The sequence below is a fragment of the Quercus lobata genome, chromosome 10 (genome assembly GCF_001633185.2).
Source record: "Quercus lobata isolate SW786 chromosome 10, ValleyOak3.0 Primary Assembly, whole genome shotgun sequence".
Lineage (NCBI taxonomy): Eukaryota > Viridiplantae > Streptophyta > Magnoliopsida > Fagales > Fagaceae > Quercus > Quercus lobata.
In genome coordinates, this window is record NC_044913.1 from 39,567,006 (window position 1) to 39,586,071 (window position 19,066).

Genomic DNA, 19,066 nt, shown 5'->3' on the forward strand with positions numbered 1-19,066 from the left:
GATTAAGTCCCATATAGTATAGAACTAAGTTAAAAAAAAAAAAAAAAAAAAAAAAAAAGAACTGAGTTATACACATGATTATGATGAGTTTTAGTTATAATCCCACTAGTCACATTATCATACTTTAATTTTTAAGTGTTGTTATTATCATTCAACCTGAGAATATAATAAAAATAATATCATATAGTGATCATCTCTCCTAGCACTCTCGGGTCATAGCATCTGCATTTAAAAAAAGAGAAGAAGAAGAAGAAAAAAGGGAAAAAGAAGAGAGGTTAAAGGTGCAACAATAGTAATGATAAGTATTATCAAATTAAAAGCAGAGTGACCCATTAATTAGTGGGATTCTCATTCTCATTCCACCAAGTGGCTTCCACATCCATTGGCCTTTCCAGAATTCATTTTTTCTTCCCATTGCTCCCACTTTCCTTTTCTTCCTTTCGGCACTCAATGCTTTGTGGGCCCTGGTTGCACTAACCCATGACTCAATTCCCTTGATCTCGACAGTCGGCCATGATAGTCTTCAAAATATTCAACTTCTCCCTCTTCTTCTACTTTGGCATCTTCATTCATGTTGGCTTGCAATATCAATGGCTGCTAAAACAAGTAAGAATTTTTTTTTTTCTTCTTCTTCTTAACTTCTTTGCATTATTCAATCTGTTTCTTTGATTGTTTGAGTCTTGGTTTCATTGTGTTTGGTTTTATGTTATGTTACTACACCCATGTTAGTACAATTCTTTGATGTAGGTTCTTGTTCTCTGGGGTCTCTAGTTCTCACAAAATATCTCTTTTCGATCACTGTTGCATTGAAGTTAGAAACTTTTTTTTTTTTTTGGGTAGTCATGTTCTAATTCTAAGTCATCACACCTAGTCTCTACTTTTGTTAAGTTCTTTGTTTATTTTGTCCATATTATATGTGTTTGTGTTTGTGTTTGTGTTTGTGTTTGTGTGCGTGTGTGTATGAGTTTGTTAAGGGAAGGTGGGGTTGGTTTTTAGGTGGTAGAATTTGTAACCAGAATTTGTTACTAAGTATGCAAGTTCACCTATAGGAATGCTAAATTTGGCCTATAACACAAACTTTGGGAATAGTAGAGATGAGCTTCTTCTTCTTTTTTTCTTTTTTCTTTTTTTTTTTTTAATTTTATTTTATTGAAGAAAAATAATGAAAACTTGGTGCATCTAAAAATATTTTTGCAACTTAATTTGCAACCATGAAAAAAACAAAGAAAAGTGAGTGAGATAGTTGTATTCTTACATCTTTCCTTCGTTTCCATACTAAATGAAGGGCAAAGAACTATTTGGAAATCTTCTTGTGTTTTGTTATTGATAGTTACAGAGATTGATAAATTACTACTATTCCCAAAAGCTCAAGTTGTTAGGCAATGGTGAATCTTTTTTTTTTTTTTTTTTTTTTTTTTATAAAAATTATTTAATACTCTCCCTTATGTGTGAGATCAGACTTCCCCTCAAGACTACATGCTTTGATGCTATGAGAAATTATCACTTATCTAAAAATCTTAAGCTGTTAAGAAATGATGAATTTAATAATATAACCATTATTCTAGTAGCGCTACTTAAAAAAAAAAACAAAAACAAAAACAAAAACAAAAAACCCAAGAGCTTGTAGTTTACAGCCTATGAAATTTCCATTGCTTGGATAGGTAGGCTTTAGTTTCTTTCTGTCATGAATGTCTTTTAACCGAAATTTTATTATTTATAAGTCATTTTACCTGAAAATTTTTTTACATGATTACTTTGAATGCATACTTGATTTGTGATAATTTATAACCCACGATTTAGAGGTAATATTCTATATTTCTTTTTTGACTTGCTTTTTTGTTAGGATGGTTCTTATACCCTGTAATGTGGAGCTCTGTAGATGTTGTTAGTTCTGCAACTTCTGCATATAAGTCATGTTTTCTAAGTTTTCAAAAAAAAAATTTGCCTTTTGTTCTCTCTAACTTATGGGTCGTTGACATTTTGACCCATCAAGTATCAAAAGTTGCAGTTTGGGTCTTCAACTTCAGAGCTGCAGTCAATGTAGCTCTTCTATCAAGATCCTTCCACTTTGAGCTGTTAAATGTCTCAAAATGACATCCTTATTTTTTTCCATAATTTTCTTTAAAACGATGTATGTTTAATGACAACAACCCAAAAGTAAAAGGAACCAAAATGTCTTTAAACCTCTTTTTTTTTTTTTTTTTGGTTACTTTTCTTTGTCCACTCTGATCTTACAGTGACAAGTCCATGGATATCATGAGGGATAATGAAAGTGTCATATGCATTGGAGGGAAGTTTAACATCAAGGGTTATTGAGTGTGTGTCAGCACTTTACAAATGTTCAGTCATGAACAGTTTTTACTGCTTATGGTGAACGGCCTATTAAATTATTTCTTTTTCTAGGAACAATAATCTCTTTTCAATGAAGCCTCTAATACATGGCTTAGTGGAGAGTTTCACATTTCATCTAAAAAAATAGTATTAGCAGAAAGACGAGTAGGAAGCCCTCTAAATAAATGGCTTGATCAAGATAAGTTTCACATTTAATTGAACAGTATTAGCAGAAAGACAAGAGTAACTATCAATTTTTCTTAACTTTGTTTCTTGCTAACCAAATGAGGAAAAGAATTATGGGAAAATCCATCACTTCATGTTATGGAATTTTCTGAAAGGCCTATTCACTCCTCACTGTTCTGTATTCTGTAATGATAAAGCTTTCTTTTGCATTCTCTGTGTTTTACAATGTATTCCTTGGTTTACATGGACGTTTTATATCCTTTTATATGTATTCCTACTTTATTAGCTTTTATTGTGTTAAACAAAGAATGTAGCTATCCCTCTGTTGTGAGTTTGCATCTAAATCTTCTAAGAATGTAAATTGTCTCTATCTTTGTTAATTATACTATTACTTGGTATGATCATATTACCAGGTGAATACTCCTTGGAAACCAACAACAGTTGCATGTTTGGATCACTTTTAAGTTGGCGTCCTCTAAGGTTAATCACATGCTGGCTAATATTCCTTATGTTGTTAAAACTCAGTAATTCAGCTGGGAAGCCTGATGTAGAAGGTATGTGAGATTCAACCTTTGTATTTATTCATCCAAAGGGACCAAAACTTATGTCCTGTCTATAACTTAGTTTTGTACTATATTAATGAGAATATTTTGAGCAAATCAGTCTTCAGTGCATTAATATGGATCAGATTATGTTACATGGATAATTCCAAATTTTAATTTTTTTTAAAAACCTCTTTCACTGATGGTGCCACATTTAGTGCTTAACTTCCTTCTTTAAGAATTTCACTAAGTGTGTGGTTGACTTATTGCTTGTTTGTTTTTGTTAAACCATATTTTGTGTCTCAGGTGTCTAGTTCCACAAATAGTCATTTAATCTGTGCAAATCAGTCCACTAACTTGCAAATCTGTTCTTTCTTTTCTTTTCTTTGCTTTTCTTCTCTCTCTCTCTCTCTCTCTCTCTCTCTCTCTCTCTCTCTCTCTCTCTCTCTCTGCTTAAATATCTCCTTCAGAGTGTGGGGGTTTGGTGACAATTCTTACCTATTTATCAGTAGAAATAAAGGTGAACGCACAATGAGCAGTAAATAAGAGCCTTGCCTTCAGAAAGCTTGTGTGGGTCTTGTGGAATAACAAGAAAGAATAGCAACAATTCTAATCATTATGAAGATTTTTTAATCCAAAAGGTAGAAAACTGAGATATTCTATCCATAAAAAGATTCTTATGTAATGGTGATCAGATCTTATTGAACTAATAAATGTGTATATTCCAGGAAAATTTTGAGAGAGACAGATTTTCTTTGTAATGCTGCCCAAGCCTCACTGACACACACCTCTGACAGACATTTAACATCACGAGTGAAGAGAAATAGAATCTGATGTAAACATGATAAATAAATTGTCCAATTTCTAATAGATCTCTAATAGGCTTATAATTCAGTTAATCAACCAAAAATAAGGAAAAGAAACAATTTCTGAGAGGGTCACACTACTTCTGCTTCTCATCCATTCATTCATTTTTTTTTTTCTTTTTTTCTTTTTTTCTTTTTTTCTTTTTTTCTTTTTTTAACTCTATTATATGGATTGGATTGTTTTCCCCAGCCAATGTTGGCTGTCTTTAATGTTGCATCATATTTTTAACAATTGGATTCTCCACTTTTGCCAATGTTCAGGTGAAGCTTTGGTTGAATTTATAAAGGCTCTCAATCATTCCAATACTCCATTTATAGAATGGAGTGATCATTTTGTGAGCCCATGCTATAGTTGGTCAGACGTCACTTGTAGGAGTGGAAATGTCGTATCTGTGTAAGTTCGTCAACTTAGAAGAAACGTGTTAATTTGTAGGGAATACAGCAAATGTTTATGATTAGTGAAATAGTCCACAAGTATTCCAAGTTTAATTTTATTGCATTGCTTTCATCAGGGAATCTGTTTATCTTTTGCAGTATATTTAGTTTGTCAATGTACTGATTTGCAGGAGACTGGCTTCAAAGGGATTTTCTGGAACGCTTTCACCTTCAATTACCAAACTGAAATTCTTGGTTAACTTGTAAGTTATCATCTTGTTGCATAACATTGCACTTTTTTCATGACTGGGCAAAGTTGTAGCAGCATTCATCTGATAAGCTACAGTATGCTCCTTTTAGCATGTGTAGAATCTGTTTGATTTATCATCATGATTGTGTAGATCTACATATAAATCTTGCTGAATATTGAAAAAAATTATCTTGATGAGTGTATTCACTATGATTAATATGCATATTTATAGTTCAAGAAATATAGTGCTGATAAAATAAAGAATTGCTTCCCCACTCCCCCTACAAATCAGGGAAAGCATGGATCTTTTGAAAATCAAATCTAGAAATTACTGATAAAATGCACTAAAATACATGTACATCAGCACCCAAGGGTGTGTTTTGGCTCATAGACTGTTAGAATGGTTTGAAAAATAACTAAAAGTTGCCTCTAAAAAGGTCATTATAGCACGCGCACGCGCACGCGCACGCACATGCACATAAACATATATTTTTTAATTAATTTGGGAAAAAATGTTCCTTCCAATCCAAACTGTAATGATCTGAATCCATTTCACATATGGTACAACACACGTGTGAGGAGAATTTCATCTGTGTATTTGACAACTGTTTGATGACTGATGAATGAGATATTCAAGGGGTGAAAGATTTGTTACCTTTTACAATTCACCAGTAAAAAAACACAAATGAGATAAAAGGGAAAATAAGTTCTGCACTTATAATATTACTGTTTGCTTTCTTTTTTTTCCATATTGGGAATGTTTTCAATCTTTCTTGTGTTATAAGGAGTTTCTTAATCAAATTTTGTATTGATATATTAATGGATGTGTTTTATCCTTGTGCAGGGAATTACAGGACAATAATCTCTCTGGTGTGCTACCTGATTACTTCGCACAAATGATGCAACTTAAAAATCTAAATCTTTCAAATAATAATTTCAATGGCTCTATTCCTGTCACCTGGGGCCAGCTTTCAAGTCTGAAGCATTTGTAAGATTACATTTTCTGTTTCTTGAATGGTCATATTTTCATATTGCTCTCAGATACATGATTTAACTTATGATTTCTTCAAAAAAATCCTCTTGGGTTTATTGATTTTATCTTCAATAAAATAATTTAAAGCACAAATTTGTAGACAAGTATATCCCACATATATAACTAATCTGTTATACATTGCCAAAAATAGAATATGAGATAGAGCTGATAACATCTGTGATTCAGGGTATTGAGGGGAAACCATTTATCTGGACCCATTCCTGATTCAATTGCAAACATTATTGGGCTGACAGAACTGTAAGGAATATGTATTTTAAGACTTCTATGGTTTTTAGTATTTACTACTTAATTTAAGTCTATTTTCCTGTCTTAAGCTTTGTGCTGTATGTGAAAGTTCATGTTGCTGATAGTTTTCTGTTTTTGTTTTGCTATTTGACAGGGACCTTTCATCTAATGATTTATCTGGGAGAATCCCTGCGCAACTCTTTTCAATTCTGTCATTTAAGTAATTCCATAATACAAATTATAACTCTTTCAGATTTCAATAACTTTTTACAATGCAACACTAACTTAGTTCCTCCCCCCCCCCCCCCCCCCACCCAAAAAAGAAGGAAATGAATATGAATTGCATATTTTTTACCAAAAAAGTAAAAAGCTTCGTAATGTTTCTTGATGAAAGTTTGATTTTGGCATCTTAAAACTCCAATCAGTGGAACATTTTTATCATATTGCTGTTGAATCTTTTGTGCATGGTGCTTGTTAGAAGAGACTGATTAGGTAAACAGGCACCATACTTATGCAGCTGAAAATTTGGCCTTTTATTACTTACACCACTAATGCCACTTTGTTCTAGCTGAGTTTTTCTTGATACAATTACAGAATCAAGATATGAGTACGGTCTGTTGGAATAATCAGCATTTACAGAGATGCCAGCTAGTCAGTGGTAAAGTTTAGGTCTGCATGGACATTCTTACAGCTGTTTGAAAAGGCACATTTTGAGAAAAATTTTGGACCAAAAGGAATTTCTTGTTCCTGATGATTTTCTATATCAAGTCCTAGCTAACCAACCCTACCTTTTCTGCATCAAATCCTAGCATGCAACAAAAACAACAACAAAGCTTGACTCTCAAAACTTTGCAGTAATTGGATCCTCAACAAAGTCATCGGGTCAGCCACATGTTCTTTTCTACCATTTTATCCAATCCAAGATTATGTTCTGTCACCTCCCTGCGTGCAACCAAGGAGAAAAAATGAAATAACTGTAGCTATAAATGTAGTTCGATGCTATAGGCAGTAAGATTTGAAGAATGTAATTTCTCCAGCTACCAACAAGTTGGGGGTATATCACGCAACTAGATTCTCAAAATTGTTTTTATTGATTTTTCTCCATCAACCTTGAGTCTCATTTTAAAAGAATCAGGACCACAATTCTATTCCAAATGTTTGAGTTTTATGATTACATCAGATAAAGGATGTATGTCTTTCTCATACATCACATTTATACATGGCTTGTTATGAACACCGTTGTTCTTTCAGTTTTACAGGAACACATCTTACTTGTGACCCTAGCTTGAAGCAACCTTGTGTTTCTAGCTCTTCTCTTCCAGGTTTGTTCATATTGTTTCAGAATGTCATCCTGCCCAAATTATCTAGGTGATACTTACATTTAAGATATTTTTGCAGTTTCAACCAGAAAGAAAACACTTGGAGTGGTGATAACTTCTGCCAGTTGTGGTGCATTCCTGCTTTTGGCACTTGGGGCTATGTTTTCATACCGATACCATTATGTGCGCAAACTCAAACATGAAGTGTTTGTTGATGTTTCCGGTAATTTTTCCTTTGGCATTTTTATCTTTAAGTGTCACTTTTTGTAATAATGATATATCAAAATATTTCAACTTAACCTATTTAATTTTTACTACTATCTACCTCTAATAGTATAGGAAGATAAGAAGTGATTCCCAAATAAGCTCAGTAAATCACTGATATATGCATTAGTTTCCTAAGATAATATATTGTTGCATTTTTCTATAAACTGTATTTAAATAATGGAAACTCTATTTCAGTGAGTGTATATTGGATACTTCCAAACAACTATAGAATTATTGGATACTCTGTTAAAGTAAGATATAATGTTTTGCCATTTTAGGTGAAGATGATCGGAAAATTCTCTTTGGCCAACTGAGAAGATTTTCTTTGCGTGAACTCCAATTTGCAACTGAGAATTTTAGTGAAAACAACATAATTGGACATGGAGGTTTTGGAAAGGTTTACAAAGGTTTCCTCTCAGACAACACAAAGGTTGCTGTGAAACGCCTTACAGATTATCACAGTCCTGGTGGAGAGGCTGCGTTCCAAAGAGAAGTTCAACTTATAAGTGTTGCAGTTCACAGGAATTTATTGAAGTTGATAGGGTTTTGTACAACCTCATCCGAGAGGATTCTTGTTTATCCATTCATGCAAAATCTTAGTGTTGCATACCACTTAAGAGGTATATCCTTATTAATCAATCTGTGGTACTCCATTCTATTCTGATATTCTCTTTACAATTTTAAGTTAGATTAACCTGGAAGAGAAGTATGTTCTTGTCATAATTGGGTCACATTGGCCATTGTTGAGTCATGGTAAAAATATTAAATTTTAATTAATTAATAAAAAAGCTTTAAGAGGTAAAATAGTTTATAATTTTTTGGTATTTTGTTTTGGAAAAATCAGATAGATGAAGGTCCAATGAAATGTTTACATAATTATTGAGTGGTATAATCTTAACCTTCTGGGGGTTGCTCAGTTTCATGGAATCTCACCTAGTTCAGCCCACGTTTGCTGGGCTTTTACTGTTAGCAGTAAAACCATCTAACTGGATTGAATTGAAACACGTCGTTCACCAGTTTGATTGGGTAATACTACAAAAAGTTAAATAGATTTGTAATTTTGAGTATATGAAAAACTCCAGATGGTTATTTAAAACCCACCTGACTTGAATGGCTCATAAAAGCCCACAGAGTTTTGACTGAATTATATGTTTAAACAATCCAATTATAGACTCGGATCAGTTTAGGCACTGGGGTCACCAATTCACTGGCCAAACTGGATTTAATAACTATGATCTAGTGGTTCATATATATTTGGGAACTTTTTGCCTAGCTGGGCCAGCATTGTGCAATGACCTTTGCTTCCACATGCAAATCCTTTAGTAATGATACTTTGGAATTTGGTTCCTCTAGAATGGGTATGTATTAAATATTGAAAAAATTAAAAAATGGGATGGAAAAACTATCATTCATTCAAACATTTTAGGAATATTAATAGTTCATCACTCCTAATGATTATGAAGAAAATCTTCATCCAACTATTCTGCCTGCTCTAAGGATTTTCTCCCATTATTCCTGTATAAGATTAATCGACCTTTATTCTTTGGGTTGGGTATGTGTTTTTTGAACATCACCTCTCTTCTGAAGATTTTCAGATAAGGTATTATAGTATCTGTTGTTTGGATCATGGGCCATTTCAAAGAATTCAACATTAGATACTGTGAGTATGTTGAGACTTTAGAATCCAGGTTTAATTTGAGCTCTAACTAAGGCCAGAATAGATCCAGGGCAGAAATTCATAAATTTTTTTCAGATGGGCATATCTTTTTTTACTGATGGGTAGGTTCATATAAAGTATTCCTAAATGTACTCAATTATTATTAGTTCTCCATGCTAATATTTTGGTTTTGTCCATTAATGAGGTTTTGTATTGTTTCTTTGTTTGCTAAGTTTTGTTTCAAAAAGCAATTTGTAACCCTCTCATGGTTTCTTAGACTCCTTTTTGTATGTTACAAAATGGTTGTTTATTACAGAAAACTTGAAGCACTTTTACATATAACCCCATATTTCAAAATTAATACTTCCTTTAGTACTTCTAAGCATAAGTCAATAGGTATCAGGATACTAATTCCATAAATTGAAGCATAAATTCATTTAGATTACATGCCTAGTTAGTGTGTGGATGACATGTGGGCATGGCATAATATTAAGCGAATGAACATATATGATTTAGATTACAAAGAGTTATACTAGATGTAACTTAAACCAATCCATATTAATTATATGTATGTATTTATAAGTACGGAATTTTGTAGTCTCTTCAGGATCTCATCTCAACATGCTGGTGTGACTTGATGATGGACAATTCTTGGGAAATTACATTGTTTTCTTTAGAAATGGCTCTGTCCGCTGGTGAAAATTATTGCATAATGGAGTAACCTGTTGTCTCTTATTCCAACCTTTTTCCCTTCAATGTAGATTTAAAACCTGGAGAAAAAGGCTTGGACTGGCCAACAAGGAAACGTGTGGCTTTTGGTGCAGCCCATGGCTTGGAATATCTACATGAGCATTGCAATCCTAAGATTATACATCGTGATCTAAAGGCTGCCAATATCCTATTAGATGATGATTTTGAACCTGTTCTTGGGGATTTTGGGCTGGCAAAGCTGGTTGATACAAAATTGACTCATGTTACCACTCAAGTGCGTGGCACCATGGGTCACATTGCCCCAGAATATTTGTCTACCGGAAAATCATCAGAAAAGACAGATGTGTTTGGATATGGTATAACACTTCTTGAACTTGTAACTGGTCAGCGTGCAATAGATTTTGCTCGGCTTGAAGAGGAAGAGGATGTTCTTCTGCTTGATCATGTAAGATTTTAAATCTTTGCCACTTCCTGAACTATATACGGACTTAGCTATTCTTAATGCTGTTTATATGGTACTATGCATACCTACCTCTAACATGAAGGCTTTTCTATTCCTTTTTTCTACCCTATTTCCTTTTTAAGATATAGTGGTATTTATTGATTTATTTTCTAAACTATGATTATTTTTTAGCCCTAATGAATTATGTACTTTGTTCATCTTTATGAGTCTTATAAAAATTATACATAAAGCATAAACTCTTATTGACACTGTTCTCCTGTCGAAGACATGTCTGTGTCTTTGGTCCCTGCTTGCCAGTTACCAGTCTTCAAAAGACTTTGTGATCCTGCACTAAAATGAGCACCTTGTGTGCTGTGAACTCCCATATACTTCTAGATCCGTGAGTGCAGTGTCGCATGAAAGACCTTTTTTACAAGTGAGAAGGAATTGTGTTTTCAACTGTATATAGCTTTTCACCTTCGAAATTATTTGATCATGTTAAGGAATCCCACATCAGTTGGGTGTCTACTTGGTTATGGGTATATATGTATCGTTAGGCCTCTCCACCTACTAGCTTAAGCTTTTAGGTAGGGTGCTCTTAACAGATTACCCATTTATTTTCTACAGGAACAAGTCATCCACAAAATGTGCCTAATTTCAGTGATTTTCAAAAAGTTAACTGTTGTTACCTACATTTTTTACTGATCCAAACTGGACATATCACATGCATTCACCTTCATATCTTCCTTGAGCTGCACTAGCTATAGGCTCCATTTGTTATTATGAGAAAAACAGAATGAATTGGATTCTTGCAACACCTAGTGCTGTCACCCAGGAATTTGATAATTTTTTATCCACTATATATATATATATATATATATTGCAACATCATTAGCTCAAGCTTTTGAATATCATGCCTATTTTGACGCTTGTCCATGACCATATTTGTCTTTCTTTTTTTCTCCTCTGAGTGCATCTAATGTAATGTGTAAAATGATAATTCACAGATCAGGAAGTTACAGAGAGAATATAGGCTGGATGACATTGTGGACAATAACTTGAAGACTTATGAGCCAAGAGAAGTTGAGACTATTGTTCAGGTAGCATTACTCTGCACTCAAAGCTCACCCGAGGACCGACCAACAATGGCACAAGTGGTGAAAATGATGCAGGGAGAGGGTCTGGCAGAGAGATGGGCTGAGTGGGAGCAGCTTGAAGAAGTTAGGAATCAGGAGTACGCCCTCATGCCTCACAACTTTACTTGGGCTGATGAGTCGACATACGATCCAGAAGCTATACAGTTATCCAAGCCAAGATAAGGCTTTTGGGAACCAAAAATCAATTTTGAAACGAACCTTTTGAATCATATGGTTGTATATTCCAGGAGAAAAAAAACAAAAAAACAAAAACAAAAGGGAAACAATATATGGACAAGTCCAGATTAGCTTTCTCTAATCATGGCCATGTATACCCAGACATGTGCTTTGTTGTAAAATTAGCTTGTGTTGGCAAGTATTTGCCTTTGTTACATTCACAATTAATATATTGTGTTGTATGTATTTAAGGATCATCATCTTCAGGGAGTCCCATCTTACTCATCATCATCATCATTATTTTTATTGATGATACCAATTTTGTCATTGATTTTCCTTTTTTAGAATAAAATTTGTAAAAAAAAAATCTATTTTTTGCCCCTTCTTTTTTAGATTCTGGAATCACTTTTTAATTAAATATTTAAAAAAAAAAAACTTAAAATATTTTATTAAACTTGCAGATAACCTCTGATTCAATGGAAATGAGGCAATAATAATAAATAAATAAATAAAGGTCATACCTTCCGTTCTACCAGACTTAAAACCACAACTTGTTAATTTTAGTGTAAGGCATTTATTATTATACCAAGTCCCGACCTTGAAACTGTTTTCTTAGGATAATTTTTCTTAATAGGTATTAGAAACCATGAATAAAAAAGGAAAACCTAATTAGTTCAAAGAAACTAATTGACTAATCTATATATATTATATATATATATATATATATTTATATATATATATATAACCGAAGCCTTTGTTAGCTCCACAATTTTCCATGTCATCTTTTTTTTTAAAATTATTTTTGATGTTTTATTTATATTAGAATTTTTCCATTTATTCCCCCTCATCAGCTTTCACGTCACCCTCTTTTTTTTTCCATGTCACCTTTTTTTTTAATTATTTTTTATGTTTTATTTATATTAGAATTTTTCCATTTATTCCCCTCATCAGCTTTCACGTCACCTTTTTTTTTTTTTTCATGTCACCTTTTTTTAAAAAATTATTTTTGATGTTTTATTTATATTAAAATTTTTCCATTTATTCCCCCCCCCCCCCATCAGCTTTCACGTCACCTTTCTTTCTTTTTTTTTTCTTTTTTTTCTTTTTTTGTTAATTCTTCTTAACGTTTTTGCTAAATAAAATGCTTTTTAATTCTTCTTAATTTTTTATTTAAAACGTACACTATGTGTTTCTTTTCTTTTTTTCTTTTTTTTTTTTAATTCTTCTTAACATTTTATTAGTATTATATTATATTAGAATTATCAATTTAGAACCCTAATCCAAGTTACAACTCTTTCTTTAGCCTTCACGTCTAAACCCTACAACCTCTCTGTTTTCTAATATACACTGGCACGCCAAAACTCGATCCTCCCACCGCCACCGCCACCATGGATCACTGCCACTGCATCGATTTCTCTTTGCCTCTCCATCGTCGCTCAATCCAGCCCATCATGTTTTATTTTGAGGTAATTAAAACATGTTTTTTACTCTCCTTAATTTCTATATATTGCTCTCTCTTTATCCGCTTCAATTGTTCATGGAATTTTGTTAGTTTGTGGTTGTGGGTTGCTATGGATTTAAGTTTTTTTGTTTTTGTTTTCATGGAATTTTGTTGGTTTGTGGTTGTGGGTTGCTCTGGATTTAAGTTTTTCTTTTTTTTTTCTTTGCAGATTTCCACGTTTTCTTCTTCTTACTTTGTTGTCAAATCTATGGCAAAGAAGAATCACGAAATTTTTGTAATTAGATTTTCTTTTTCCCTTTTTTTTTGTATGCAATTTTTATTGGATTTTTGGTTTCTTGGGATTCTTCTATTTGGTTTTAATTCTGGGTTTGTTTTAGTTGATATATAGTGTTTTTCTCATCTTCATTTTACATTGGTTTGGATTTTCTTTTTCCCTTTTTTTGGTTATGCAATTTTTATTGGATTTTTGTTTCCTGGGATTCTTCTATTTGATTTCAATTTTGGGTTTGTTTTGGTTTGATATATAGTGTTACTGTCGTCTTCATTTACATTGGTTTTCCCTTTTTATAAATTATTATAATCTCTGGGTTGTCTTATATGATAGCCTACGGAATGTTATGTTAGGGCTACCGCTATTTTGGATTCTTTGGGAATTTTTTTTGAAGGTCGGGGTTGGTGAGTATAGTTGTTTGAGAGTTATATAACTCATTTAATATATTTCATTCTATTTTTCTCCTCAAAATTTTGATAGAGATGGTAGTAGCTTCAAAGCATACACAAGTAATTTATTCATATTATTTTTTTCCTATAAAGTTTTATTCTCTCATCGTCACCATTATCTACTCATCAGTATATTTTAGCGTACCAATTACTTGCATTGGTACCAATTAATGAATTTCCAATAGGTTTAATTCTTTTTCTTAGTGATAGGTTTCAAATTTGCTACATAGAACATTTGGTCTTTGTTTTCCTTTTTGTTCTTGTAAAGATATAATAATTTCATCGTTAGATGATAGTTGGAAATATTTACAAATTTTCAATTAGTCCAGAAATTTGATTTTCCAAGTTCTAGGGATGAAGGAGATCAAGATTTTAAAGGCCAATTTGATGTAAGCCGTGGCTTTTGTGATGGGTGGAATTCAAGAAGCCTGCAATGATATTTAAATCTTTCAACGGTATCATATACATAATACCAAGTTTTGTATTTTTATATTCCCAGGTGATATATTGTTTTAACCAATCCAGTTGATTGTATTTTTATATTCCCAATATTTGATAATTGTTTTAACCAATTTAGTTGATTGTATTAGTTGCGGTGGAGGTTGGCTATTATGGTCAAATTGAAACCAAAGGCATGTGGATGAAACTTTGAAGTTAGTAGTGGATTTGGTGCAAACAACCTGTACACTTGCTGTGGAATATATGGAAGTTTAGAGAAATAATCAATCTAGATAGCCTGTTGAAGGGTGTACATGGCCTCTATGGATTTGGGGCTTCAAGCAGTAGAGATAGAGTGTGAATTTAATAGTCCAGTAGATGAAGTAGAGTCAGCTGGACCTACCAATTTGAGCATTGGCCACATCCTTAATGATGTTAGACTACTTGGTAGTTGGTTCTTCTATTAGGAATATATTTTTCTCTTGTGGCTTTCCTTGAACAAACGGACCAGCAGAGAAGATAGCATTTAAAGCAAAGAACTGACTAGGTTTGCTAGACAATGATGTACTGGATGGAGGAGCATCCCCCTGGTATTAAGACTCTACTAAACAGTAATGTACCTGCTCATTGAAAAAAAAGAACCCAAATGTATTTGTAGCATTTTTCAGTGGAATTTCTTGCTTCCTTTCGGCATTTTTAATATAGTGATACTCCAAAAAATTTTAAATCAATTTTTTTTTTTCTATTAAAAGTTGTGCTATTACCCCAATCCATTAAAAGTCACTACTCATGTTTTAGTTTTAAAGTTGTAATATCTATTGGACAATATAGTATTTTGTGTTTAAATGCATTAATATTGTTCTTTTTTTAGAACCAAAAAATTGTCATATTTGAATGATATCTTGAATAATCACTAACTATATATAGTATATTATTAATGTCATCTCTTATTTATAAGCATTTCATTTAATTATATAAGTTATTCCAACTAAAAAAAAAATGAAATGAAGATTTGAAATAATATTTTAAACTACCATAAATAAATATTCGATATAAACTAAAATTAATAAAAATTTTCTTTTTAAAATCTTATTTTCAATAGTTTTCCCGTGCATCGCACGGGTTAGCGACTATTCACTAATAAATACTAGAGAGAGAGAATTGTGAGTATTATAATTGCAAACCACTTAGTTTTACTTGAATTCATAGACTGATTTTTTAAACTCTTAGATAGTAGAATGAGAGTTATATAAGAGATAAAAAATTAAAATAAAATAAAATAAAAAAATCTATGCAAAGCATGGTTTAAAAACTAGTTATTTTGAATGAGTGAAAAAAGTTTATATAGTATAAAAAATAAAAAAGAGAGGTTAAACAAAAAATGGGCCAGTGAGGGCCCAAAATGAAAATAGGCAATTTATCGATAGCCCAAGTACGACACGATCTGTTTTGAGCAATTTAGTTGTAGAAGGTAGTTGTAGATTCCAAAGGTGAAATTTTGAGCTGTTTGTGGCTTTCTGAGCTACATGATCTAACATACGCATCAACCCCATTTATAAAAATTTTGATTTGGAGTGTTTGTAGTTTGAGTTGGAACTGAATTGCGCATTTGCGGCAGCTTGTGTATTATGTGTATATGATGTTAAACATTACATGTTTGCTAAGATACTATTTTTTTTTTTTTTTTAAGAGAGTTTCAACCTATGGCGTCCGCTCCTGATAATAGCTTTTTATTACCAGACCAAGACACCAATCAGTTTTTGGTGTAGGCAGGGATTGAACCCTAGATCTCTTATACAACTATCAGAAACTTTACCAGTTGAGCTAACTGGAACCCACAAGATACTATTTATTAAAATCTAGTCCCTTAAGTTCTTATTTATCTATAGCTACCTATAATATGGGGCTTTAACCCAAAAAAAAAAAAAAAAAACCTATAATATGGGGTTCTTTCTATTTGTTTTGGATGTCACGATGATACTTGCTTATAATGTATGCTCCGTTGCACACACATTTACTTGCCAAAATTGTATAGAAAACATGATTTGAAGTCACGGTTTTTACAGTGTGCGAAACAAAGTGTGTAAGTGTTTCTCAAATATTGTTCATGTAAATTTCCTATAACTTTGATGAACAATAAAAGTAATATATACAAAATCGAATCTATTAAAAAAATAAAAAGAAGTGATTATTTGATACTAAAAATAAAAAAAAAATAAAAAACAAAGTTGAGAAGATAATTCAAAATATATGTAAACTTGCCGTTTAAGTTTTGGTCACTCCTTAAGAGGAGGTATATCATTCATCTTATGCATGAGTCCTCCCTTTCACATGGTGATAGGCCCCACTCATGCATATATTTTTTCCCCTTCCTGGAGCCATCCCTTCCTTTTGTCCACTTCCATACACTTTTAATTTACGGCAAAACTTAAATACAGTACGACAAAACTTAAATACAGTATCCTAGGTACAGTACTTCAGATACCCCTTTTAAAATTAAGACACTTGTTCATTTACTTAACAGTGTACTGCCGTTTGCTTCTCCGTTTATTTCTTTCCCTTCTTTTTCTTCTCCCTGTTTCAGACTAAAGACTTCCCACGAGAAAACTGAAAACCCCAAAATCCCAAGCTCCTATCGTTCTCTCTCTCCCTCTCTGTTCTTCTCTTTCTTTCCTTCTCTCTCATTCAGATGAGATGAAATAGTTTCTCCAAAAAAAAAAAGATTAGATGAAATAGACGAATCCAGCTCTGAAAATAACTCAATCTCGCTCTGATTTCGTAGATTGGTTGGCTGGCACTAAGAAAATTTGTTGGTATGTATTGGCTAAATCTCATTATAGGTTTTCAATTCTAGTTGCTGGGTTTGTGTTATTTTGAGGTTTGGTAGAGTTTTTCTTTGTTGATGGGTATCAATTTTTGTTATTGGGTCTGTGTTATTATTGCTTTTGTTTGATTTGATTTGGGTTTTCAATTCTAGCTGCTGGGTTTGTGATGTTCAAATTGTGAGTATGGTGAGGATTTTCTAGAAATCACATAGTGAAACTTCATTGCAGGTGATGGGGATCAATTGCAAAAGGTTGTGGAAGTTCTATCTGATATGAAGGGACTAGGATTGTCTCCCAATAGCACCCCGTATTCCATGTCTGCTGTGATGTATTTTAGGAACAAGACAAAAGCTTTGCTGTTGATTTCAATTGTTTGTATTGACTCCTTTTAAAATCTTAGTGATTTGATTCTTAAAGTGGTTACATATTTTATGTTCAATGGAAAAATAAAAATTATAGTTATCCCTATCAGATGTGAAAAACTCCCTAAATAATTAAAATGGTGTTCAATGTTACTTGAACACCATTTTAATGATAAGAATGTTTCCTTGATGATTTTAGAAATATAGTCTTTCTTGTCGATAATGAATTTGACGATCCTTTAAATTGTCGTCTTTCTTGGCTGGTTTGCAGTTGCTTAACATTTTTGATATTGCATTTCAGCTCAAATGCAGTTGCTTTTGTTAGAAATCAACTTCAACAGCATTGAGATGTTCAGGTGTAGTGTTAGTAAATTGGTCCCATACAACCTTAAAGCCAGTATAAATTGCATATTCTTTTCTTTTCATTTATATTTTAAACATGGGCAGTGTTAACTTTCCTCTTGTTCTGATTTCAGCTAGCTTGTGATTTGTGAAGCATTGGCTCAAGCAGTTCTGGTAATGAATTAAATGATCATTTTTTTTAATCTACACAGATTGGTTAGGTATTTTACTTGGGAAGTTATAATGACCTAAAAATGCATATGCCCTGCAGGATCAACGATCAGAAGATAATGTCAGCATTGTCATTGCTGATTTAGGGTATGCGCCTATTCGTTCATATATAACTTTTATATTTTATTGGTGAAGCCAATTTGAGTTGGCTGAATAAATCTAATTCATTCTCTGACCAAAAATTAAAGAATGACAATGGATCTCAAGATTCACAATTATATGTTCTTTTCCAACTGGAGGTTTAATTGTTTACAAGCTAAAGTTCAAAACATGGTTCAAAATTTTTGTTGGAACTTATTATTCTTGAAATATTGTGTGTATAGTTATTCACTTTGTTTGATTATTTAGAAATGAAATTTTACCATCTTTTGACTATTTTTGTTAATATTTCTCATTTTGCCTTGGTTCTAACTTGTGCATTGGCAGACAGATTGGCAAAGTTTGCCACTTCAGGATTTATGAGAGATGCATCTCAAGGATTGACCATTCATTCCTGGTCTATTAAAGTCTGCCCAAAAAATCTATTCTCATTCACCAAAATGAGTTGATCGAGTTCATTAATCGGACTGATCCTGTTATATCTCCTCACTGATTGGAAAGAATATCTTAGTATTAAGATGCATCAATGTTAAGCCCAGTAGGAGAACTGAAAGAAACAATTATAATATCCAAAAATATATGCATTGTTTGGACGAAAGATTTATACAACATGGAGACATAAAGTAATTTGCAGCTCAACCATTTCAAGTGTCTTGAGACATAAAGTGATTTGCAGCTCAACCATTTCAAACGGCAGAAAGACGTGTTAGATTGAATAGGCAGTAGGACTTAAGATGTTGAATACATTCAAATTATTTTGTACAATTGCAAGTTATATAAAAATTGCAAAATAAGCATTGTATTTAATTAGTGAATTCTGTTTTTACTTTAGTGTACTTTCTTTTGCAATATGCCATGTGATATTTGTAATGTGAGTTCACAATTTAATAAAACACTGTTTACTTCATTTTATTATCAAAACTAAGTTTTTTTTTTTTTTTTTTTTTTGAGTTATAAGTGGGCCATTTACGCCATTTCATTTGAATTTATTGTGAGTTTTGGCTCTATGTGTACCACAGGTTGCCTCATCCTTTATAAAAAGAGTCCAC

General features: G+C 32.5%; 1 protein-coding gene and 1 long non-coding RNA gene across 4 annotated transcripts; both read left to right on the forward strand.

Annotated features, from left to right (window-relative positions):
• The first annotated feature begins 261 nt into the window (after positions 1-261).
• LOC115965461 (probable LRR receptor-like serine/threonine-protein kinase At5g63710) lies at positions 262-11,812 on the forward strand. Its single transcript, XM_031084690.1, has 12 exons — positions 262-606; positions 2,931-3,071; positions 4,187-4,319; positions 4,492-4,563; positions 5,395-5,538; positions 5,770-5,841; positions 5,984-6,049; positions 7,081-7,151; positions 7,228-7,371; positions 7,694-8,035; positions 9,834-10,228; positions 11,233-11,812. Exons 1-12 carry the CDS (start codon positions 591-593, stop codon positions 11,542-11,544), a joined length of 1,908 nt encoding a protein of 635 aa, XP_030940550.1. The 5' UTR covers positions 262-590; the 3' UTR covers positions 11,545-11,812.
• A 4,808-nt stretch (positions 11,813-16,620) lies between these two features.
• Positions 16,621-18,824, forward strand: LOC115962809. 3 transcript variants are annotated; one of them, XR_004085612.1, is made up of 6 exons: positions 16,638-16,971; positions 17,212-17,358; positions 17,647-17,701; positions 17,822-17,861; positions 17,959-18,005; positions 18,345-18,824. It is a non-coding gene; the product is annotated as an uncharacterized LOC115962809 (long non-coding RNA). The 3 variants fall into 3 exon arrangements; XR_004085613.1 differs by having other exon boundaries at positions 16,640-16,971; positions 17,212-17,354; XR_004085611.1 differs by having other exon boundaries at positions 16,621-16,971; positions 17,212-17,701.
• The last annotated feature ends 242 nt before the right edge of the window (positions 18,825-19,066 follow it).